Source organism: Musa acuminata, chromosome BXJ1-7 (assembly GCF_036884655.1).
Source record: "Musa acuminata AAA Group cultivar baxijiao chromosome BXJ1-7, Cavendish_Baxijiao_AAA, whole genome shotgun sequence".
Lineage (NCBI taxonomy): Eukaryota > Viridiplantae > Streptophyta > Magnoliopsida > Zingiberales > Musaceae > Musa > Musa acuminata.
Genome location: NC_088333.1, coordinates 37044833 through 37068768, shown reverse-complemented (window position 1 = coordinate 37068768; position 23936 = coordinate 37044833). Strand labels below are relative to the sequence as shown.

Here is a 23936-nt window from a genome sequence, read left to right as displayed (position 1 = left end):
CTCGGAGAACTCTAAAAGTCCATCAAGCCTTTCTTTTGTTTTCTGTTAGTTTTAAGATAATATTTTTATTATCGTTTTGATATGACTAATTATTCAAGCAGCTTCGAAGATCTTTGGGAAACCAGTAATCCACACTAATGAGAAGGGAGAGAAAACAAAAAAATCAAAAGAGAAATTAAAAATTAACAAGTAAAGAATATACCACAATGTCAATGCAAATTTAACATGGTTACTTCTACAAAAGAAATTAAAATTTCACTATGTAAAACAAAATCAATACAAAGAATCACTCTCTCATGAGTTAACCTAAACTCAAATTTAAAATTATTTATACATATTCTTATTTAAAATTAGGATTACTCACAAGTAGTCTAAACTTAGGATTTCCTAAATCTTAAGAGTGATAGTGAAATATATGTGTATTTGATTAAGAAAAACAACGAATAGAAAATAAAATTTAAAGTTTAAAAAATAAATATGAAGCCACGTAATTATTATATTTGATCATTATAAACGGAAAAGAAAAGGAATGTTTTCTTATTTATTCTTGTCTTGGATATGACATAACTAACGCCTCTCTTCCTACAGATTTTGCATTTTACGTAAATTTTGATGGCCCATAAGCCCGATATTGGTTGATGTTGCATTGGCCTTTTCTATATGAACCATAGGTTCTGTACATGTGGATCAATTAATTTAGGCCCATAACCATCGTACACGTTGAAATTTATGGATCTCATTATTCTAATGTGCTAACGTAGCCCACTGATGTAATTGTGATTTGAATGAACTGCGAATTTATATGTCTTAGGCCCGATATTAACTACCGTTTATTACAATTAGATCGTAATTACCGCCCTGCAAACAGCATGTTAGCCTTCGATTCTGCGATCCGATTCCCACCACCGACACCTCTCCACCTCTCATCTCGCTGCGTCTTTGCATCAGAGGTAACAACGGTCTCTGTTGAAACCCACGTTCAAACGCTACCCCCAATCAGTGAGCAGGTAGCTTTGTCGGGTGAGCTTACAGTCTAAAGTTCTGCGAACTAATCGCCACCACCAGGCGTTCGCACCTTTCCGTTTCGCTACGCTTCTGCATCAGAGATGACACTGGGCTTACAGTTGGACCCCACCTAAAAGCTACCTCCAATCATACAGCAGGTGGATTTCAGGTGAAGGCCGGATGTGTCGGAGAAATTTGTGGCTCTCCCATTTCCATCAATCACCCGTACGCGGAGATCGTACAACACCGGCCCATCACAGCTGGCAACGACGATTAACGAGTTCCTGCTCCCTTTTAAACCATGCTTAGGTCACCTAATTAGCAAGTAATTAAATCCCGAAATAATGGTAACAAACTCTTTTTTTATCATAAATAAATAGATACTGTTGTGTCGCCGGCTTTATCGAGATCGGTACCGCTCGCTTCCCGTTCGCTCTCCGTCGGGACGGATTTGCGTGGAGATTTGGGCGAATTTTTTTGACCTCCAGATCTTCGATCCGCCCATTCGTTTGCTGGAATCGCCGGCCGCCGATCGTGAGAACCGGTGCTTGGATCTCTCTTGTCGGTGAGATCTTCTAGGATTCCTATTTGGTGGTCGAAGGCTGGTGATTTGATTGTTTTCAATCGGAGTTGTGGGCGATTGGATATTTGCATCGACTGGGTGGGCTGTAGGGAATAGTGCTTTTTTGGTTGGATCCTTTGGTTAGAGGATTTGGTACCCGATGACTCGGATTCCTTGTAATGTAGGCTTTTGGGACCTGGAATAACGAATTCTGGGGTGTTTAGATTGGCGGATTAGATAGTTCTGGTTGTATTTCGTCGCGGAGGTGAGTTGTAGGGGGATTACTGGCGATTTGCGGAAAGAGAAGGAGGATTTTCTTTTATAACTTCAGTGATTAGGAGAATTCTTTTCTGAGTTTATTATTCTGGGTCAATTTGGCTTGGATCTTCAACTATGGAGCACGTGGTGGCCGGAAAATTTAAGCTTGGCAAAAAGATTGGTAGTGGTTCTTTTGGAGAGCTTTATCTCGGTATGTTATTTTCTTGGATATGTGTGCATCATTTATAAATTCCTTTCATGCCTTGCCTTCTACTTATGCTCACCCCATATTTCTTGGTTTATTTGATTCAGGTGTCAACATACAAAGCGGAGAGGAAGTGGCGGTAAAGCTTGTATGTATCATTGCTTAGCTTGAATTCAAAACATTCAAAATTTTAAATCTAGACATATGTGGCTATTTTTTTTTTTTAAACTTGAATTTGAATCGATGATAACACTAATTTTTTTATGTGAGAAGTTACAAAGGTTTCCACGTATGACTTCTACCCTAGGTTTACATTGGCAAGTTTACCAGTTGAAACCATGTTACAGTCTATTAAATTAAGGTGTGAAGGTGGCACAATGCCTGCAACAAACGTATACATTGTTGCATAATATTTGAAACTTTTACATCCTCCATGATATTAAGCCCATTGATCTTGGATGTTACGTATTAGGTCCCATCTCCAAAAATCTAATGAGTGAAATGGTTGCTTGTTCAGTAATCAATGGAGATCAGTTTAATGTGAATTTTGTTCCTTGGTGTGTAATATGTGTTTGCAGGTTTAGCTTTTAGGAAGTTTTTAAACTTGCACCGACCACTCTGTTTTGTTTCTGAAAGTACATTAAAATTTTCTAGTTTGCTTCAGTACTGTATTCATTTGTGATTCTGATGATCTTGATCATAGTATTGTACTTTAGTTTTGTCTTTATAGCAATCTACTTTTGCTATTCTATTTAATAGCACATGAGATCTGAAAATTTACCATTTATGCTTTAATATTGGCAGGAGTCTGTGAAGGCAAAGCATCCTCAACTTCATTATGAGTCAAAGTTGTATATTCATCTCCAAGGAGGAAGTAAGTTGTTAATCTATAATTATGATTCATCTTGTTTGATTGGACATTGCCATTGATGATTTTATTTTTGTGTTTTAATCAAGCTGGAATTCCCCATCTAAAGTGGTTTGGTGTGGAAGGAGAATACAATGTCATGGTCATTGATCTTCTTGGGCCTAGCCTTGAAGACTTGTTCAACTACTGTAACCGGAGGTTTTCACTGAAATCAGTGCTAATGCTTGCTGATCAATTAGTATGTGCACCACGTTGTTACCTGTCTGCTGTAGCTCTAACCTTTCTAACGTCTAATTTTTTATACTTTTCTTATGGGACTTTCTAGCAATGTCATAATACCTGTGTTTTTTATCTTGTTAAAGATTAACCGAGTTGAGTATATGCACTCAAAGGGGTTTCTGCACCGTGATATAAAGCCAGATAACTTTCTTATGGGCCTTGGTCGTAAAGCAAATCAGGTATGTTATTGAATTACTGGAAACTTCAGTTACTAATTGCCCTTCAGACTGATAGATTGATGGCTTAGTTCTAGGAATATGTGATGATAGTTCTTTTGGACTTCAAATCATACTATGATGTTTTATTTTCTTGTTAGGTGTTGAATTTGTTCATGCAATATGGCAATGCAACTTGTGCTTACCTAAAAGTTATATTACATGCTTCTGAAGGTTAGGATAGAACATTTTTACCAAAGATATTGGCAATTGATTGACCAGTGGTTTCCTCACTATGCTCAATATGGTGCATACAAAAATATGGAATGTCAGTTATACCATACAATCCAACTTCATATTAGGCAAGTTATGAAGATCGAGGAAAACAATCTCCAATTACTGTGCAGATTGTAGTTGTACCATCATCTTATATGGCATTTAACCATTCACTTGATTATTTATATCTAGTACTTCCCTAACCAGGTATACAGTCAGAACACACAGGTAAAGATTTTCTTAACAACTCACTTGGAGTGAATAGTTCTTTAGTTTTAGGTATCTGAATGACGAAGCACTTATTTAGCATATATAATTTGTTTTATTTAAAAAATCTTTAGCATATTCCATTGATCTGTGTCCTAATTTGCTGCAACCTGGATGTTCCTGATGAGCACATTTATTACTAATCTTTGGTTGGTTGTTTTTTCATCGGAGTCCAGGGGCTGGGTCTGTGATGGTTGGCAAAATGATGATGATGGATTTGATGATGAACACAGATGCTCAGTAGCATCATCCTCCATAGGATTGTATCCCTTCGTGTATTGCTCAACAGCAATTCCTTTCTTCTCACCTTGTTCTAGTGATCCACTGTGAATCGGAGAGGTCCTATATCATTTCCAACCAACAGGCTTGATTCCCAGACATTTATTCTCTTGCATCTACTAATGGATAGAGAAAAAGGAACTGCGATATAGTGGAGATCATTATTCCAATAAGCATCCATAGTCGATGCTGTAGTTGGTTATGTTTGTTAGGTGCTATGCTTATATATAGCTTCGCTATAAGGCAGATTATGTTTATAGTATCTGATATTTCAGGCTATTGGTTGTTCCTAAAACTGATCACAGTCTGGCAAGGCTTTGGTCAACAACAACACAAAAGGTCTGAGTAGTGGGTATTTGGACTTTGGCATGGGGGCATTATCAGGGATCTTTTAATGCCAGTGTGGCAATAGTATAGAGGTGCAGGGATCTGTTTTAGTTTGTCTCAAGTTGAAATTACAGCAACCACATCAATCATTTATGTAGAGATTGAGAAACCAAATTATGAAATAATGGCTTTAGTCATGTACTCCCAGCGTTTTATGCTGTGTTCTTTGTCTTCTTCATTCTGTTTTCTTGTTTGACATTTGTTATTTACTCTCAGGTTTATATCATTGACTATGGCCTTGCAAAGAAATATAGGGATCTTCAAACTCATAAGCACATACCGTACAGGTAATTATATCTTAGTCCTGACATGTTAATATAAAAGCTTTACCAGCCTGCAAAGAACTCATGCCTACTTATGGTAGTTTTTTAATTAACTGTTGCTGTAGTGAAAATAAGGCTAATTTCAGGATAGCATTTTAAATAAGAGAACCTTGAAAACTATTTTTTTTCCCTTTCGTAATTGATCTTTTTGTTACCACTTACTCATGAAATGAAAAGGATTTTATATGATCTAAAATATGCATCTCTCTTATCATTCAGTTTTTAACCTCAAGATGCAAACCCATAAAGGAAAGATAAAAGGGAAAATTGGAAAGAGAGTAATTAAGATTAGTTTAAATTCTTCTAAGTTTGTTACTGATCTTAAGTAAATACTGTGAACAAGAATGAAGTGCTGATGAGTCATGAATATGGGACTGCTGAATTATTTAAGTCAAGAGTAAGTGATGAATTTGGATCTGCATTTTGTATGGAATTTAATTTTGGAAGGAAACAATATACTGTAGGAGACAATAGAAGTTGGAAAGCATAACACAGAGAAAATTTTGGCTATTAATAATTAAATTGACAGAATATTTTAAAGGCAGAGTAGTTCTTCAAAGTTCAGACCTTTGACGTTTCTATCTTTCTATAACCAATTTGCTAAGGTGGTTAATTTGGTTCTCTCTATCTTGCCCTTGTTTTATTTCTTGTTTTCTTCTGCCAAATGTGTTCGATATCATTTACAACTTCTAAAATGGGATTCTTATGCATATTCAGGAGTTGAGTTTTTGAGTCCTTGCGTTCCATATCTTTATGGACACATGTAATGTTCTTTAGCAATTGGTTATTGCTTATTAATTATGTAAGATGTTATGATCTTTACAGGGAGAATAAGAACCTAACAGGAACAGCACGTTATGCAAGTGTTAATACACATCTTGGGGTTGGTGAGTTTCTTCCACCTAATTTCACATATCATACATCTTGTGCTAACTCATATTGACATTTTCATTTCTACATGCAGAGCAAAGCCGACGAGATGATTTAGAATCTCTTGGCTATGTTCTTATGTATTTTTTAAGAGGAAGGTTAGCATCAATTTGTTGTGCTGTCTGTTACTTTCATTTATAGAATTTGATGACACTTAACATAATATGTCTGATGGTCATTCTTTACCTCAGCCTTCCTTGGCAAGGGCTTAAAGCTGGCAATAAAAAGCAGAAGTATGATAGAATTAGTGAAAAGAAAATGCTTACTCCCGTAAGAGGTAACTCGGAATCTTCTTTTTATCTGTTTGATGAAGAACTTGATTATCCAGCATCTTCTATATTTTATTCGCACAATAAGGAAGACGAATGAGAAAACTTTTGGACCTTTTTTTGTGAATCAGGCACTTTGCAAGTCATATCCATCAGAATTTGTATCATACTTCCATTACTGTCGATCATTGCGATTTGAGGACAAGCCAGATTATTCCAGCAGTTCATGTCCACCGCACATCCAAGCAGTCCAAAAGATTGCAACTCGACCTGATGGAACGACATGACATGAAGATGAGCCGTGAATACAGACCATCAACATGAAGTTGCAAGCTTTGTTCATTTAGGAAGCATAGATGCCTTTAATTTCGTCAAACATAGCAACATGATGCTGGGAAAAATTATTATAACTAAATATTTTTTTTCATCTTTGTTTATGAAATTGGGTTTTTCATCAAAATATTAATTTTTTTTATCAAAAATAAATATTAATCAGAGCAGCATGAAGAGTAGAACAATAAATCAATTAGAAAGTGAGACATCAAATTTTTACGTAAAAAACTAAATGCGAAAAAAAACATATGACCTCCATTTTAAACTTCCATTATCATTAATAATAATAACAGATTTATAATAAGTCTTCTCCAGAATAACTAGAGGATCATAATAACATCAAGAACACAGATCTTAGCTCAATAATAATATATTATCATTATCATAAATGAATTTCATGAAAGAAAAATTTTAGGTTTCATCAAGTGGGTATAGCAAAAAAGTATCTTGAAGAGGATAAACTGTAAATATGTACCGTTAATATTATAAAGCTTATTGCAAGGACTTTCACATAAAATTTGAGCTAAAACCGATAAATTTAACTGCTTAATCATTTGGCAAAAGCCTCAAAACCTTAATTTCTCTCTCCTCTTCTCTCTTGTTCATTTTTTGCGCTACCACAATTCTCACCATTGACCTCTGTACGCACCCTTCTCACATCATGCAAACCATTATTTCCTTTTTTTTTTTTAATAAATTAGATTTGGACTCAATGCCCAAATCAATTAGTCCAAGCCCATCTAATATCACATTCACGACAACTATATTAGTCTCTTTTTCATTTTTTTTATTTTATTCTCGTTTTCAAAACCTACACTCTTTTTTTTATGTAACCTAACTTATTACAGTGAAAACACTTGATATATCTTCTAGATTTGGATCTTCCTCTATAACCACGTAGATTTATACTATAATTTCTTTCACGTCTTTCTTGTTTTTCAATAACAAGTATACCAGAAGAAGATTCTCTTTATTCTTTCCTTCTAGCATCTTCATTTAGTAAATTATCTTTAACCATTTTTATACTTAGAGTCTCACATGACATGGAGTTATAAATTATCATCACATACGTTTCTCAACTTTCCGATAAAGGGTTGAGAAGTAACAATCCTTGTATCTTATTATCTATATTCATTTTTTATAGCAACCGGCTTGTTTGCAACATTCTAAAACAGACTTATATACTCAACAATGTTATTATCATCTTTATACTTTAAATTGACAAGCCTTACGAGGAGAAAAATTCTATTTTCTATTAACTTTTTCGTAAAAAGTTTTTTAAATTTTTACCAAACAATATCAGCTCTAATTTCATCAGAAATATACTCATGTAAATTTATATTCATCCATCTTCTAATATAGACTATAACTTTTCTATGTTGAACTTCTCATTCCTTATCTTCCATAGTAGAAGGTTTTTCTTAACTTTAATTAACTTATACAAATCTTTACAATAGAGTAAATCTTTCATTATACGTATTTAAATAGAATAATTTGATGAGTTTAATTTAATCATATCGCTTGACTCTTTCATTTCAATCACAAGAAAAATTAGCATCAAACAACATGATGCTCTAATACCACTTATTGAAAAAAACTATTATAGTAGAATAATTTTTTTCTCTCTTTTTTATCAAAATATATTCCTAATCAAAATAACAACTTATTACCAAAAGTAAATATTAACCAGAGCAGTATAAACAATATAACAATGAATCAATCACAAAGTGAGACATTGAATTTTACATAGAAAACCCAATATGGGAAAATCCATAGGACTGTAGTCCACTTCAAATATTCACTATCACCAATACTGATAATATGTTTATAATAAGTCTTATCCAAAATAATTAGAGGATCATAATAACATAAAAAATATAGATATTGACTCAACAATAACATAACATCATCACCACAATGAAAGAAAAATTTTAGGCCTCACTAGGTATAACAAAAATGTATATCATATACGATAAATCATAGATTGGTATGTTAAGATTATAGAGCTTATTGCCAAAATTTTTTATATAAAATTTGGACTTAAATCGATAAAGTTTAGCTGTTTGATCATCTAGCAAAACCTCGTAACCTTAATTTTCTCTCTTTGGTTCATTTTCTGTGCATCCAAATTTACCACCGTTAGCACGCCTTTATTCGCAGCCTTCTTATGTTGTGCATGCCACAATTTTTTTTTTTTAATAAATCAGATTTGGGCTCAAATACCAAATCAAATGATCCAAGCCCACCTATGGGCTAGACCCAACACATGGTCTACAAAGAAATGATGATGGAAAGATTTCTTTAGACGAGGAAGAATGTGATAAGGTGTCAGAGTGGGTGTATGAAACAATTCCAAAACATTCATAGAAGATTAATCTCGAACATAAATCGTCAAAAACGACCTTCGATCATTTAGGAAAGAAGAAATTCTTCCAATTTTTATGACTGCAATATGGTTTACAAGATCTTGCATTAAGCTTTGTTTGCTACAGCTACTCAGAGCCGCTAAAATGATACTGATATAGAGACCTTTATTTCGTATGCAAGTGCTTAAGCGTAATGACGTCGAGCAGTAACTCACTCCTGCAGAAAATTCTAGTATGGATAGCAGTCATAGGAACGTACAACTTCAATCAAACAGCAACTGGTTCGACAAGTAACAGAGTGATACGGTCTTTCATGGTAGTGTTGAAGTGGGTGTATGAGTCGATTTATAATTGTATACGTCTGCCATGGATCGTAACAAGTTAATTAATAATCTTCCGAGCAAAAGGCATGGGGACTGCAGTTGGATCGAGACATTCCTTGTTCACATCCTTCCATGCATCTTGGACTAACACCTGCAGCTTCTTGCATGCCTATTTGCATCCGTGCCGTACTGTTTCATGTAGCATTCTACTGTGGAAGCAGTGCGTCCTCTTTCTTGCTCCAGCTGCGACGTCACCGACGGCTAACTATTTAGTCATTGTCATTTTGTAAAGGGCAATCCTCGATTCAATAACTTGTGTTACTAATCCTATTTAACTTGTGGGATAAGGAAATCTATCATAGTCATTTAAATTAGGGGTTTTGTGATAGAATTTGACATATGTATGGCTAGTTGTATTCAGGTTTTGGTAAAATTTGCGAGTACCAATATTTCATCATCTCAAACCACACCACTTGTTCACTAAAATGACTTTTTTTTAATAAGTAAAATTATATTAGCTAAACTGTAAAATTACAAGGAAATCACTGTAGACCTGAACAAAAAAAAAAAAACTAATCAATTAAAAGGGCTAATCTCTCTCCAAATAAATACGATATGAGTGAAATGTTCACTAAAATGACTAATTAATTATCAACATGATGGACTTAAAATGTTGATGAGTTAACCCTATGATAACAAAAAATATCTCTCATTTTTGTTGCAAGTTCGCTACGGATGATGATAACGACTATTTGGTTTCTCTATATACAAGTCCATATAAAGTATGAGTTAATGATTTTGCATTAATTACTAGAATAAACCAGAGACAGTATTAGAAAAGAGAAAAAACTTACATGGAGAGGCTTTTAAGCTCCTCGCGATGAAGCGATTGGACTAGATTGGAATCTAGCTTGGCGCAAGCTCTAATAACACATCATTTTGTGCTGCATCCTCTTGGTAGATGGAGAAGTAGTTTCTTGTCAAGAGCCTTCTCGTACTTCGAAATAGAGGTGTCTCAAGGGAAAGACACACTTTCATCGATCACTTAACATAGAGGTAAGTATACTTCTTGTGAAAGAAATGACTTCGTCAAGTATTGTCTCTCCATGTGTTCCAAGGTAGGCTGCGTTGTATAAGCTTAATAGTCCCTCCACATCACCCTTCGAGTCAGACGTGAAACTTCTTTCCTCATCTTTAAACTTGTTAAAAGCATCTGCAGTACGAAGCTGTGTATTCACGTCTACCACAGACTAATTGGTGAATTATAATAGAAATCTTGTCTACCACGAACTATTTAGTAACAATAGTTGCTCAAGCCTCTTTAAGTCAATTTTGCAGATCTTGTCATCAAAATGATTAATCGATCCGGCGTCAAACTTCATTTTGGATTGCCAAACCAAATGTAACTAAAGCTAGTCTAACGTGACATTTATTTCTTTCATCATATAGGAGTGTTCAGTGCTTATATGTTCTTACACTCTCAAAGATTGAAGAACACTACATGGAGATATGTTATATCCATGTTGTCTAAGTAGTCGATATTGAAGAGCGGCCTCGTAGAGACAATGGGTGTTAAAATCTGCATCACAAACTTTTCTTAATGCTTGGCTTATCTCTTTCTCAAAATGATGGTCCACTCCGAGATTTGGATGGCATCGATCAATTGCATGGTCTGCAGTAAAACACTGTAGTTATGCAGCATGCTCTTTATTGGCTCCCTTATGTCTCTTGGTCTTTCCTTCATCCATGCATGATTGTCCTGCATCAATTTGCAACGCAGAATGATAAAACAAATGCAGGTATTCCCGACCATATGAAGCAATCGGCCCACTTCTTGCAGATAGGCCGAATTATGTTTGATTTTAATAGATGCACAGAATTTGCTCAGCTAGCAAGTTGTGCACATTGCATTTTCACGAAACTTCATTTTTAGTTCAGGCATTAGAAGCATTAGCATTTACTGGAAAAACTATAGATAAGATTAGTCGCACTCTTCATGAATGCCTGTGCTTTAGAAGAGGATGAGACTTGCGTAATGTAGAAGTCACACAAAAGTTTAGTTGCACTTAGATGCATGCCTGAGCTTCGGAAGAGGGTGAGACATGCGTAATGAAGTAGTCACCCCAAACACTGGGATGGTAGCCTGAGGTCTTTCGAGAGACCTCCTCAACAACGCTTGCGACGAGGCACTCAGAGCTCATGGTCTCCACCCCTAGTCACTCGACGATATATATAGCAAAGAGTTGCCTTGTGGAATTGTGAGAGAGAGGAAGCCCTCATGGTTCGGTGTTTATAGGGGTTGAGCAATTGCCGTAATTATGTTATTATTGCATGGCTGTCAAATCTGGCATCAGGATCAACATAGAAGGTTGTCTGCTGTGACATATTCTTGCATCTCAAATTATCTAATTCACGTCCAATAAAATGCTATTGACAATTTATTTTGAGCATGGGCAAATCCAAAAGCGTGTGCCATTTTGTCAAAAAATAATTATTTTTTATTCGCATCAATCACCAGGAAAATTTTTGTTCGTGACTCGTGACCTCTCTCTATGGCTTCCCTCTCACAAAGATGTTGCTGTTGAACATGTATATTTGGCAAGGAAAACTCTTCTTCTTCTTCTTCTTCTTCTTCTGATCTTAGTAACTATTTGGTTGTGCATGTATTTTCTCATGCCACTTGTCTCATTGCCATATCTGTCTCCTTTCCTCACTTGCAGATCTATTTCAATGCAATATTGGGTTCAAATAATTAGTAGACAATGGTATCTGAAAAAGAGTGGTAACTCAGGATATATAATCTTAAATAAACGCTGCACGAATTATTTTGAACCATTAAGCAAGAAACATATGTATATACGTAAATGTAGAGCCTCTATAACAACACGACTTGCATAGATTTCACTAGCTAGAGCTTCCCATGGGTATCCCATTGCACTTTAATATACATAATATGTTTTTCCAGAAAAATTAGAAACTATATTGTTTCAAAAAATGGTTACAATTATTATCCTTAGCATCGGAGGAAAAGTAGTAAGATCAGAAGGGAAGTCCTCCCTCCCTCCAAAAACCATCCACCTTATGAGTCCGAGCATTATTTGCTAGTCAATTTACTGAGTGATTTGTCACCCTAAATTCATATATCACTTTAAACTTCTCAAACATACTTAGAAATCTAAAATATTTTCAGTAAAATTAAAAAAAAAAAATCTTGAATATTCTCATTTTACTTTTCATATTAGATAATATGATTGATGAAAGTTATACGAGTGCATGGTAACACGATCAAATTCGAATAGAATGAACATAAAGTTATTGTTTAATAACTACAAAACGAAAAATTTAAAACCCAACTATCATTCGTGTTCACAATCCTGTTACCACTCCCAAGCAACATAATGTACCCAAATCTAAGATGCTTAATTGAAGATAAAAATAACTTCCAAGTCTAGCTAGTCTTTCGAAAATGTTAGCCTTGAAACATAAAAGAGATAATCAACATATAAGAGATGACAAACTTCTTATCATGATATAAGGGTTATGACCTTCTCAAAAGTTTTCTCCAAATCAATTTTTGTCATGATATAAGGGTTATGACCTTTAGAATAAAAAAAAGAGTGGCAAGCTCCTGAGACATAAGAACATTATCACAGAAACAAACTATTCCATATAAATCATAGAAGGGAGAATAGTTTTCAAACAGTTGGCAGGGACTTTAACAAAGATACGATAGTTCACATTAAATAAAGAAATATGTTTGGAATACTTAATTTCATGTAGAGAAAAGTCCAATCATGAAATCATTTAATAGCCATAGATACAAAATCCTTAATGATTATTTCTCATTTTTTTTATAAAACTTGATAGTAAAAAACCTTCTTTTACCCTTGTCAATAGATCTCTTAAGACCCCAAAAATTTCATCCATAGAAAAGGATTTAATAATGGAATTTCTATCACTATTGAAAAGCACATTAAGGGAAGGCCTAGAAGAAATACCAAGAGACATAAAATGAGAATCATTTCAAAAATTGATGAAAAGAGAAAAAAAGCATCTCTAAAATATGACTAATGAAATTATTCCATCTACAAATAGAAATAAGGTTGTGATAATACGTAAAATTGTCCCTCTATTTAGTGTTAATCTGCCTAAGAAGAGTTCCATACTATTTGGGCAAGACAAATAGATGGAGATGCTGGTTTTGACTCAAAGAAGAATTGGCCTCATCCCTCTTAAGGGCCACAATCTATGGCGTGGTAAACAGGAGAGATCCAAGTCCACCCAAATAATATTTGTTCCGATAAGAAAGCTCGCCCCTAACCCTACCAAGGTTTTGAGAAAATAAGACAAGGGCATCAAAAGGACTAAACAAAAATTTCAAAGACTGATTAATGATATGCTCGACCTCCTCATAATCATTCTAAAATTTTTGATATTTAACGAAATCTTTTTTATAAGAAGCATGACTAGAGTATTGGATATGAACAACAATTTCAATTTTACAAAATACATGGGCTCAATTTCACTTGTGCCTATCAAATTGGATCAAGATTGTGATTCAATTCAATTGAACCAAATCGATTTAGTTCTGTCTCACTTAACAATTTCAACTTTATCCGACATAACAACTTCAAGAGCCTTTCTCAAGTTGGCAAGCAGTAGTTCAACAATATCTTACATAGAGTAATATATCATTTAGCTAAACCAACAAGACTTAACCAACAAGAAACTTAAATTTACTGACTCTTCCAACAATACTTTAATATCTTTAACAATAACAATACTATCGATCATTCTGCTGATCGAGATTCAGACCATAGGATTGATAGGAGTACATGATCAAATCTCAATAGGATGCACCAGTAACAAAGAAATATTGTCTCTAGTATAAGTAGACGAGTTGGTGTATCCATCAATATCCTTGTAAATATCATTAAATAGGCATAGAAAATTGACTATCCTTTCAAGCAAAGGCACGGATGCTGCAGTCGGATTGAGGCACTCTTCGTTTACATCTTTCCATGCGTCTTCAACCAAAACTTGGAGATTCTCGCATGCCACATGCACATTTGTACCAAACTCTTTCATGTAGCATTGGATTGTGGAGGCAACATGTTCCCTGGTTTGCTCCAGCTGCAAGTTTCACAACATAAAAAAGCATGGAATTCTAAATAATTGAAAGTAATAAACTTAGCTTTGCAGTATATTCTGGAGTTGAAATCATTTTGTCTTGGGAGCAATATCCTCATGCATGGAGTTTTGTAGGATTAGGAGTTCAAATAAAACTATAGGTTAGTGCATAATTAGAGGACTGATGATGAATAAAGTTATATTATTTAGTTTTTCCTCTTCTCCCTTCCAATCTTTATATTATCCTCTCCTGTGATTATATTATTAAGTTTTACATTGTCTACCGTACATAACATCAGGTTGCAAACTGTCGTTTAATAAACTCCTAAAAATTATAGTTCTTTGTTTTGTTTCAGAATTTTTTCTCTTTAAATTTTTGGTGTTTATATAAGAAAATATGATATATTTTATTTTGTAAGATCAATAAGTATGTTAAATAAGGTTTTCAAAATTCAAAATTAATAATAAGTTACCTCATGTGAAACGAAGTCATTGACGATACGAGCAATTAATGCAGAAGCCTTGACGATCTTAGGGAAACTAGCAACCCACTCGAATGCCTCCTTTGTTGCTACTTCCCCCATTCCAACAAAACAAGCACAAACAAGCATAGGATAGGCTGAACTGATGAGCGAGATTTGCAGATGTTCTTCTAATTTTGGCACATACTGTTTGACAGCCCATTTGTTTTCCTCGAGATAGGATCTTGATAAACCTTTCATCTATGATAATGGTGAGGAAACGGTGACATTGTGTAAGAAATAAGAAGCCAAAAAACACTTGAAGTATAGCACGACTTGGAATTTGTAGAGTAGATAAAAAACGAAATGTGCAATCAGATTTTTCTTGTTTACCAAATATTAATTCATTACATTAGTCTAAATTGAAATCCATTAAAATAAAAAAAATTACCGCTTCCTTAAGATAAAATAAACGATACTTCTCACTGGGTGCTAGCAAATTTTTGAATTCCTCAAAGGTATGGATTAGGTTTAGAAAATAGCCCTTCATATACTCTGGTAGCTGATGAACAGCCTTGGCATCCCACCTACATATGAATTAGCTTTATCCACAAATAATCAAACTATTATGCCATATCTGTCATGGCACCCGCTGTTCTAATCAATTGAGATAAGATATCTCATTCCCGACAATAATAAAACAAAAAAACGCTATCCAATAACAAGAGATATCCAAACCTTTGAATTGCTTGAGTGAGTAGTTGACTCTCCTCCAATGTGCTATAGAGATCATAGATATCATCCAAGATAGAAGTCATGGCCATCACCTTGGTGGTAATCACTCGTGCACGAGAATAGTGAGGTTCAAAGTACACCGCAAGTATCCAATAATAACATTCCACCACCCGATCTCGTGCAAAACTTAGATTTTTGGTGAGGAATAAATCATTCCACCATCTTCAATGCAATCCACAAACCACAATGTTGTTGCCAATCCAAACATCGATAAAAAAAGATGAACACAATCAAACTTTTCTACAATAACAGTGTTCTACGTATTCAAGTGTACTCAACCTGAACTCTCAATCAATCTAACTGTGGGAAAGAACTTACATGGAGATGCTCTTAATCTCGTCGCGATGAAGACATTGCAGTAGATTGAGGTCAAGCTTTGCCAGCTCTAGTAAGGCATCATTTTGTGTCGCACACTCTTGGTAGATGGAGATGTAATTTCGTGCCAAGAGCCTTTTCATTCTTCTACAGAGAGGACTCTCAAGGAAGAGTCTCACTTGCGTTGCTAATGGTGGTGTGAGATCACTTAACATGGACGCAAGCTGGTCCCTTGTAAAAGAAATAGCTTCATTGAGTATGGTCTCCTCATGTATCCGTAGATAAGCCGCATTGTATAAGCTTAAAAGTCCCTTTGGATCATCCTTCAAGGTGGACACTAAATTTCCTTCCTCATCTTTGAACTTGTTATCATCTGTTGAGCCATGATAGTAAAAGTTAATCTGTCCATGGATATGAGATTTACGAACCTTTGAATTGCCTCAGTTAGTCTTTGATTCTCCTCCAATGTGCTATAAACATCATATATGTCCTCCAAAATTGAAGGGCAATCACTTTGGTTGTTATCTCTCGTGCACGAGAATAGTAGGGTTCAAAGCATACTCCCAGGATCCAGAAGTAGCATTCCACCAAACAATCTCGAGCAAAACTGAGATGTTTTGAGGGGGTTACAAATCAGTTTAAGTTTGATGGGAGGAGGAACCAATCTCAGCAATTAGCCTGCACTTGTTTACATTTGCAATTTGATTGTATCTTTTTTCTTTATGAAAATCCAGAAGAAATATGGCTCCAAGGAATTCAGAAGTGAGGAGGAGCTTACTTGGTGATGTTCTCAAGTTCCTCGTGATGAAGAGACTACAACAAATTGTAGTCCAACTTTGCAAGCTCCTGGGTGGCATCTTCTTGGCATCATTCTTCTACAGAGAGTTGTCTCGAGGTGGAGAGACACTTGCGTTGTTAATGGTGGTTTAAGATGGCTTCATCAAGAATGATCTCACCATGAATCCCAAGATAGGCTGCGTTGTACATGCTTAGTAGTCCCTTCACATCACTGCCCAACGTAGACATGAAACTCGCTCCCTCAGCTTTGAACTTGTTAAAGGCATCTGCAGAAAAACAAAATATTTTTTGTTTTGAGAAAAAAAAAACATAAAGCCATATTATCAAAATAAATTCGCTGTTCTAAATGATTATGTGATAATCAAAATAATGACTTTTGTGAGTGATTTTTATGTTTATTTTACCAAAGAAAATATTTTTGGTACTGTCAACATCTATGATTGAATTAAATAAAAGATGATAAAAAAAAGATCGTATTGTTTTGGACCACACCTACAAATACTGCTTTATTTGAAGGAATTAAGCATATTACTTGGGGACACATAATATCCTTGTTTCCTTGGGGACACATAAAATACTGCTTTATCATGGATTTGACATAAAATCCTTGGGGACACATAAAATACTGCTTTATCATGGATTTGACTTAATGCTTCGCTTATTCCCTTTTGAAAGTGATAATCCAATCCAAGAAGCTGGATTGAATCAATCAGTTCCATGGTCTGCAGCCGATCAGTAGTATCATTGAACATGCTCTTTACTTGCCCCCTCAGCTCTTCGGCTCTTTATTTCATCCTCTGCTTCATCCTTGAATATATATATATATATATATATGTTCATTTTACTGCAGCCTTCAGTTTCCAAAGGCTTAAATATATTTTAGAATAAATTGATATATTGCAATTCAAACTATTAAATATGGATTTATATCCATACATTCCTTAAACAAGAGATCCTATAGCAAACTAATATAGATAGAGTTTCCTAATGATTTATTGGCTAGAGTTTCCCATGGCTGGCTAGCACAAGAAACTTAAATTTACTGACTCTTCCAACAATACTTTAATATCTTTAACAATAACAATACTATCGATCATTCTGCTGATCGAGATTCAGACCATAGGATTGATAGGAGTACATGATCAAATCTCAATAGGATGCACCAGTAACAAAGAAATATTGTCTCTAGTATAAGTAGACGAGTTGGTGTATCCATCAATATCCTTGTAAATATCATTAAATAGGCATAGAAAATTGACTATCCTTTCAAGCAAAGGCATGGATACTGCAGTCGGATTGAGGCACTCTTCGTTTACATCTTTCCATACGTCTTCAACCAAAACTTGGAGATTCTCGCATGCCACATGCACATTTGTACCAAACTCTTTCATGTAGCATTGGATTGTGGAGGCAACATGTTCCCTGGTTTGCTCCAGCTGCAAGTTTCACAAAATAAAAAAGCATGGAACTCTAAATAATTGAAAGTAATAAACTTAGCTTTGCAGTATATTCTGGAGTTGAAATCATTTTGTCTTGGGAGCAATATCCTCATGCATGGAGTTTTGTAGGATTAGGAGTTCAAATAAAACTATAGGTTAGTGCATAATTAGAGGACTGATGATGAATAAAGTTATATTATTTAGTTTTACCTCTTCTCCCTTCCAATCTTTATATTATCCTCTCCTGTGATTATATTATTAAGTTTTACATTGTCTACCGTACATAACATCAGGTTGCAAACTGTCGTTTAATAAACTCCTAAAAATTATAGTTCTTTGTTTTGTTTCAGAATTTTTTCTCTTTAAATTTTGTGGTGTTTATATAAGAAAATATTATATATTTTATTTTGTAAGATCAATAAGTATGTTAAATAAGGTTTTCAAAATTCAAAATTAATAATAAGTTACCTCATGTGAAACGAAGTCATTGACGATACGAGCAATTAATGCAGAAGCCTTGACGATCTTAGGGAAACTAGCAACCCACTCGAATGCCTCCTTTGTTGCTACTTCCCCCATTCCAACAAAAGAAGCACAAACAAGCAAAGGATAGGCTGAACTGATGAGCGAGATTTGCATATGTTCTTCTAAGTTTGGCACATAATGTTTGAAAGCCCATTTGTTTTCCTTGAGATAGGATCTTGATAAACCTTTCATCTATGATCAAGATGAGGAAACGGTGACGTTGCGTAAGAAATAAGAAGGCAAAAAATGAAAATGGTTAAAGATAGTTTGCTAAATGAAAATGCCAGAAGGAAAGAACAGGGTGAATCTTCTTCTGGGGCATTTGTTATTGAAAAACAAGAAAGACGTGGAAGAAGTCATAGCAGAAATCCACATGGATATAGAGGAAGATCCAAGTCTAGAAGAGATATCAAATGTTTTCACTATAACAGGCCAGGTCACATGAAGAAAGAGTGTAGGTTTTGGAAGCGAAAACAAAATGAAATGAAGACAAATGAGAAAGAGACCAATACGATTGCTACTGAAGGTAATATCACTATTGTCTGTAATGAAGGTTGTGTTAGTCTTGTAGCTCAGGACAGTAATTGGGTAATTGACTCTAGTGCTTCATTTCATGTTACTTTTCATGGTGATTTCTTTAGATCTTATACTGCTGGTGATTTTGGTAATGTCAGCATGAGAAACAGTGGTATATCTAAGATTGTGGGTATTGGAGATATTTGCTTGGAGACCAATATTGGGAGCAAATTGATACTCAAAGATGTAAGGCATATTTCAGATATTCGTCTTAACTTGATATCTACATGTAGGATGATGAGGGTTTTGCACACTATTTTGATGAAAGCAAATGGAAACCTACTAAAGTGTTAGAACCCTTGCAGATTCTAAACTTGGGGTTGATCTCTTTAGGGGATCGGCCTCCTTGGAACTCTATAGGGGTTCCTCCCTCCAAGTTGCTGCTCAAAGGCTGCAGAAAAGATTCATCTATTGCTTAAGAAAAGAGATGGAATACATAGCTATTTATAGGGCTTCTAAACCCTAACTCCTAATAGGACTCCTACTTAAGACTCTTACTTCTAACCAACTCCTAATAGAGCTCCTACTCAAGACTCCTATTCCCTTACAACTCCTAATTCTTCTCTAAGAAAAAACCTCCTACATGAATGCCCCTCACAATTAGGACTCTCGTAGCTAGAGTCCTAATAGAATGTCCCTCTCAATTAGGACTCTCCTAGCTAGAGTCCTAACATTTTTACATGAATGTCCCTCTCAATTAGGACTCTCCAAGCTAGAGTCCTAACAGACCCGCCATCTTCAAATCAGCCTTGTCCTCGAGGCTGATGATTCATGAATTCTGGGAATTTGATCTTCAAGTCGTCATAGTTCTCCCAAGTGGCATCTTCTTTTGGTAGGTTCGCCCACTGTATTAGCACTTCATTAGTGGGTCGTCGTCGTCGAGTCACGATCCGTCGATCAATAATGGCACTTGGCTGGGTCTCGAGTTCTCTTTGGGTAGTCATATTTGGTGGGTGGCTTTGGGCTGTCTCCAAGCACCTGTTTAAAACTTCCGGTTGGCTGTTGGTTTATGAGTGATATGTCGTACTCCTTTTCAATTTAGTACCCTACATATAGAATAACTTTGTCCAAAATCTGCTATTGAAGATACAAGTAGAATTTGTCACAAGCACAATGCGTCCCTTATAGTATAATTCTTTTGAGTCCCAATTGTAATGAGCCATGGGGCTTGGTGCTTCCTCCAATTTTTTTATAATCTTACTAGTATCTGAATCTTCCTGCCATTCCATCTTAATGTCCTCAAGGAAGTCGCTGGTCGGAAGTGAAACGGTCGAAACTTCAACTTGCTCGGGTAGCTGCGAAAGCGCATTTGCAAGAACATTCTCTTTCCCCTTTTTGTAAGTTATTTCAAAATCAAATCCAAGAAGTTTTGTTACCCATTTTTGCTGCTCGGGGGAAGATATCTTCTGCTCCAAGAGATATTTTAGGCTTTTATGGTCAGTCTTGATTTGAAAGTATCGCCTGATCAAGTACAATCTCCACCTCGTTGCTGCGCGCACAATGGCGAGCATCTCCTTATCATATGTTGACATATTTTGATCGGAGGGAGATAATGCCTTGCTAGTGTATGCGAGTTGTCGACCATCTTGCATGAGAATGGCTCCAATTCTGACTCCAGATGTGTCGGCCTCAATAATGAAGGGTCGGTTGAAATCTGGTAGTGTTAGCACCGGCGTCGTCGTCATGGCTGCCTTAAGTTTGTCGAAGGTAGCGGAGGCTCTGTCCAACCATTGGAAGACATCTTTTTCTAATAAGGAAGTAAGTGGTGCACTGATCTTTCCATAGTTTTTCACGAACTTGCAGTAGTAGCCTGTTAAACCCAGAAAGCCATGTAGCAATTTTATGTTTCTCAAGGTCGGCCAGTTTTGCATTACTCCAATTTTGAAGGGGTCCACTGCCACACCTTCCTCTGATATGATATGCCCAAGATATTCCACCTTTTGTTGAAGAAAGCAAAAATTCATGGTTGTTGTGTGTTCAAAAGGTGGTTTTCCGTATGTCTTCTTCGCATGCTCGTATTTGATGATACCCGGATCAAAGGTCCAGCTTTGTAAAGATTTGTGCTCCCTTTCATCTAGCAATTCATCTACTATTGGAATAAAGTATTTGTCCTTGATGATTATGTCATTGAGAGCTCGGTAATCAACACATATTCGCCTTGTTCCGTCTTTCTTGCGTACAAGTAGCACCGACGAAGAGTAGAGGTTGCAACTTGGCCGAATAACTCCTGTTTCGAGCATCTCTTTTATAATCCTTTCTATTTCATCCTTTTGGAGATGTGGATACTGATATGGCTGAGCATTTGCTGAAGATTTGCCTAGAAGAATCATTATACAATGATCATGCCGACAGGTAAGAGGTAGGTTGCGCGGTTCGTCAAATATATTTGAAAATTCAGTAAGCAAAGGAAGTAGATTTGGATCTTCAAATTCTGTTGGCTCTCCCTTAGTTTGCTGCTCAAGTTGTACCAAAAAGCCACTGCATGCTTTATGCAAAACATTCTCCATTTGTTGTGTGCAAATCGTTGTTATGTCGCCCTCACGTTTCCCGTGCAATGTCACCTGTTTCTCCTTACTGTAAAATTTCATAATTAGTTTCATAAAATTCCAAAAAATATCACCTAATGTTGTCAACCATTTAATTCTGAGCATGGCCTCATGATTGTTAAGAGGGAGAAGGAAGAAATCTGTAATTATCTCTTGGTCCTGCAGCAATAGTTTCTCCTGCAAGCGCCTATGATCACAATTCAAAATCCGTCCGTCGGTGACCTTAACATCAAACCTGCAGCGATTATCGATAGGTAATGATATCCGAACAGCAAGCTTACTATTTAGGAAGTTAGTAGTACTGCCCGTGTCGATGAGAACATTGATTGGTTGTTGTTTGAGAAGGCCTCCAATTTTCATCGTTTGCGGGTTTGAGTAGCTAGCTAGTGTATGTACCGTAACTTCGGTCGGTTGTGGCTCTTCTTCTGCATCTTCTTCTTAATGTTCAAGGCTCTTTTTTAGATGTTCAATGACCTCTTCTTCTATCGGTTCAATCATAAAACGTCTCCCTTTACTACAGCGATGCTCACGGCTCCACGGCTCGTCACAATGCCAACATAACCCCTTCGCATATCGCTCCCGAAGCTCTTCTCTTGTTAACCTCTTTAGTGTAGGGACTTGGTCGACAGTAGGGGGGCTAAGGGCTTTAATATTACTGGTTGAGGAGAGACCCTAGTCCTCCGAGCTTCATGGTTCAATTGCTCCTCTTGATGTCGTGCGAAAGAGATGGCTACCATAAGCGTATACGGTTATCGCGCTTTAACTTCTCCTCGGATCTCTGGCTTCAAGCCCTCAATGAAGGTCCACAATAGCTATTTTTGAGACCAATCATGAGTTTGATTAGATAACCTTTCAAACCTGGTTTGGTACTCCTGAATGGTGGAGGTTTGTTGGATCTTTGCTAGTTGTTCGTCAATATTCTCGTAATCGGTTGGTCTGAAGCGAATCAGCAGTCCTTCATTGAATTGTCGCCATGAAAGGACTCCATAAGTATGTTCAAACCAGTTAAACCACTGTATAGCATCCCCTTCAAGATGTATAGCTGTAATTTTCACCATAGATACATCCGCGGTTTTGTGGTACCGAAAATATCGCTCCGCGCGCGAGATCCAACCAATCGGGTCTCCTTCTTCCCATCTAGGGAAGTCCACTCTCATGCATGGATAGTTGGGGTTGGTCATAGAGCTTTCCCTCTCTTGGAAGTCATATCTTCGGGCTTGGTGTGATTGGGCAAAGCTCTCTCCTTGATGTGATTTCTTCGGGCTTAGTAGTCGGCCTAATCTGAGTTCGGTAAAGAGCATCTGAATCTTATCCTCCATTCGCGCCTCCAAGGCTTCGAATTTAGCATCGATTGCCTCCTTAGATGCCATAGTATATGCCTCCAAATCTATGATGTTAAGATCTCTCTTTTGTTGTCAGGTTAAAGGCATGTATAGGTTGAGAGAAGTGATGGTCGAAAGGGTTGGTGGATTGGTGGATGTAGGCTGCGGTTTAGGCTTGTTTTGTGGTTGTTTTGGGTGCAGTTTGAGGGTGTGGTTTAGTAGAGTTTTAGGGCTGTGGATGAAAGTTTTGGATCTGTGGTAGATGGTAGCAAAGGTTTGACAGAAATCCGTGGAAGTTGCAGCAAGTATGTGCTGTCTTGTAAGAGTAGAATTGTCGTCGAAGAAACAATGGTTTCTGCAATGTATCTTTCGTCGTAGAGATGAAAACTTTGTGACGAAAAGTTTATGCAGCAATATAGGAACGATTTTTTTTTTTTTTGGATTTTAGAATAAGGATAACTAAATTGCAGTAGCAGTAAGGTAGGAAACCAGAACCTGTTGCAATTCACGGGCAGATCAAAGGATGATCCGTGGTGGTGGAGATGATGACGGAATTCGGTGACGATCTTTTAAGAAATCGTGGGAATTGCTTTGGATGGTTGTAGAGGGTTGATGGATGGCTGTGGAAGGACAGTGAGACACCAAGAACGCTGCTCTGATACCAGGTGTTAGAACCCTTGCAGATTCTAAACTTGGGGTTGATCTCTTTAGGGGATCGACCTCCTTGGAACTCTATAGGGGTTCCTCCCTCCAAGTTGCTGCTCAAAGGCTACAGAAAAGATTCATCTATTGCTTAAGAAAAGAGATGGAATACATAGCTATTTATAGGGCTTCTAAACCCTAACTCCTAATAGGACTCCTACTTAAGACTCTTACTTCTAACCAACTCCTAATAGTGCTCCTACTCAAGACTCCTATTCCCTTACAACTCCTAATTCTTCTAT

The 23936-nt window shown here is 36.3% G+C and overlaps 2 protein-coding genes across 2 annotated transcripts; one reads left to right on the top strand and one right to left on the bottom strand.

Annotated features, from left to right (window-relative positions):
• The first annotated feature begins 1400 nt into the window (after positions 1-1400).
• On the top strand, positions 1401-6490 carry LOC135679188 (casein kinase 1-like). The gene is made up of 10 exons (XM_065192672.1): positions 1401-2036; positions 2138-2178; positions 2835-2904; positions 2988-3136; positions 3261-3356; positions 4758-4828; positions 5690-5751; positions 5829-5892; positions 5986-6071; positions 6195-6490. The coding sequence occupies exons 1-10, from the start codon at positions 1961-1963 to the stop codon at positions 6260-6262; spliced, it is 783 nt and encodes a 260-aa protein (XP_065048744.1). The 5' UTR covers positions 1401-1960; the 3' UTR covers positions 6263-6490.
• Positions 6491-13888: 7398 nt separating this feature from the next.
• On the bottom strand, positions 13889-16369 carry LOC135679732 (alpha-humulene synthase-like). Its single transcript, XM_065193716.1, has 6 exons — positions 16348-16369; positions 15790-16159; positions 15415-15633; positions 15128-15263; positions 14689-14937; positions 13889-14218 (listed from the first exon to the last, which is right to left on the bottom strand). Exons 1-6 carry the CDS (start codon positions 16367-16369, stop codon positions 13925-13927), a joined length of 1290 nt encoding a protein of 429 aa, XP_065049788.1. The 3' UTR covers positions 13889-13924.
• Positions 16370-23936: the final 7567 nt, after the last annotated feature.

Coding starts and splice junctions, on each gene's coding strand:
- LOC135679732 (XM_065193716.1), bottom strand. CDS start 16,369: ATGCTACTTCTGGATCCTGGGA. Junction 16,160..16,347: donor GCTACTTCTGGATCCTGGGA/GTATGCTTTGAA, acceptor ATGGCTCAACAG/ATGATAACAAGTTCAAAGAT. Junction 14,219..14,688: donor ATGACTTCGTTTCACATGAG/GTAACTTATTAT, acceptor TGAAACTTGCAG/CTGGAGCAAACCAGGGAACA.
- LOC135679188 (XM_065192672.1), top strand. CDS start 1,961: ATGGAGCACGTGGTGGCCGGAAAATTTAAGCTTGGCAAAAAGATTGGT. Junction 2,179..2,834: donor AGGAAGTGGCGGTAAAGCTT/GTATGTATCATT, acceptor TAATATTGGCAG/GAGTCTGTGAAGGCAAAGCA. Junction 5,752..5,828: donor TAATACACATCTTGGGGTTG/GTGAGTTTCTTC, acceptor TTCTACATGCAG/AGCAAAGCCGACGAGATGAT.